Below are 1,728 nucleotides of genomic sequence, written 5' to 3'. Positions count from 1 at the left end.
GATTAGAAATGGAAACCGTAATAATCCATGTTGAGTTCCCCCCCCCCTCCAAGGTTTTCTTACCTTTTGGGTAGTTTTGATTTTCCAATTTGGAAATGGAATCCCCACCAGGTAGCACAGGAACAGAAGGAGCAATCCCAAACCACACAGGAAGGTGAAGTTGGGATCAATCTCCCAACATGTTGAGCCAGAGCTCAGACATGTTTTGGTATCGCTATTCATAAATGAGAGAACATTCCAGTGTTGGAAATCCATAGTCTAAATCACAAGACAGCCTATCTGTGCACACGCTGAATATATATCCTCCCCAGGCTTACATCACAGAGCACTGTCACAAAGAGTTTCTGAGGGTGAGGGAGGGGACAGTTGAACAAGGTGTGTCCAGAGCCCCTCCCCACCTACTAGCTCAGAAGACCCCTCCATCCTCCTGGTCCTTCAGGTCTGCCATCCTATTTTCCTACTCCTTTTCATCACTTATGAAACTTATGAAATTTTCTGTCATTCCATGTATAATTCATATGTTACCTGGGTCCCTCTTCACTGTTTGAGAACTTGGCTTTGGTCTTACCAGGTCTGTGCCTTGAAAGTCTGCAAGGCTACCTGGAGTTTTTGCTTGTACCCTGGATCACATAGGTCCTCAGATCCAGCTTTCATATACAGTGTGTTTGCCTGCAGCACCTGGGTGGCTCAGTCGGCTAAGTAATCGCCCTCAGCTCAGGTCATGATCTGAGGGTTCTGAGATCAAGCTCCACATTTGGCTCCTTGCTCCATGGCACGGGGAGCCTGATTCCCCCACTCCCTCTGCCTGTAGCTCCCCTGATTGTGTGCTCTCTGTCAAATAAATAAAACCTTTAAAAGAAAATGTGTTTGGCTTCCATGAGCCCAGAAAGTGACCTTAATGTTCTTTCACACTCACTTAGTTCCGTACATGTTGCACAGCACATTTCAGTTTTTGTTTCATTCGGCCTTTAGTATCTTCCGTCAGAGAGGCTGACTCCATTAAACTCAATAATGCATTATTCAATAATCCCAAAACTAAAGTCAATGTAAAATGACTGTAAATAATTAAACCTTCAAATAGTCTTGGGGGTAACTGTGTAGCACTCGTATTCCTAAAGTTAGTGAAGCTAAACTGCATAAAAGGTTTGGGGACAAGCTAACACACACACACATACACACACACACACCCACCCTTTGACAAAACAATCCAGTATATTTCATATTGAAGAATAAAGTGTTTTCTCCTTTTATTTCAGTATTTCATAAAATATTGACCCCAGGTCTTCTTACTCTACCTAAAATACTGTGTTCTGTACATCAACACCCTAATAGTTGTACAAGTTCCTTCTCAGTGAGTTGCAGCCCTGTAACAAATGCCATAGACCGGGTGGTTTAAACGACACACATATATTTTTCATAATTCCGGAGGACAGGAATTCCAGGGTCAAGGCACAGAAGATTCAGTGTCTGTTGACACCTTCCTCCTGATTCACACGCAGGTGCATCTTCTCCCTACAACCTGATGTGGCAGAAAAAGTGGGTGAGAGGTTTCTGGGGTCTCTATTCTAAGGACACTAAACTCATTTATGAGGGCCCCTCCCTCATGACCTAATCACCTTCCAAAGTCCCCATCTCCTAATACCATCACACTGGGATTAGGGTTTCATCATATGAATTTGGGGAGGAGCACAAACATACAGTTCATAAACTCCCCAAAGGCTGGGATAG

General features: G+C 43.8%; 1 protein-coding gene across 1 annotated transcript in view; it reads right to left on the bottom strand.

Moving 5' to 3' along the window:
- LOC132008341 (spermatogenesis-associated protein 31D3-like) overlaps positions 1 to 255 on the bottom strand; it is a gene marked incomplete at its 3' end in the record, with an annotated part of 5,587 nt that extends 5,332 nt beyond the window's left edge. The window contains exon 1 of the mRNA XM_059386865.1: positions 64 to 255. Within this exon, the coding sequence (XP_059242848.1) occupies positions 64 to 255 (192 nt within the window). The remainder of the gene's footprint in view (positions 1 to 63) is intronic.
- Positions 256 to 1,728: the final 1,473 nt, after the last annotated feature.

The sequence above is a fragment of the Mustela nigripes genome, unplaced genomic scaffold (assembly GCF_022355385.1).
Source record: "Mustela nigripes isolate SB6536 unplaced genomic scaffold, MUSNIG.SB6536 HiC_scaffold_117, whole genome shotgun sequence".
Classification (NCBI taxonomy): domain Eukaryota; kingdom Metazoa; phylum Chordata; class Mammalia; order Carnivora; family Mustelidae; genus Mustela; species Mustela nigripes.
Note: the sequence above shows the minus strand (reverse complement) of the source record. Positions and strands in the feature narration are given on the sequence as shown.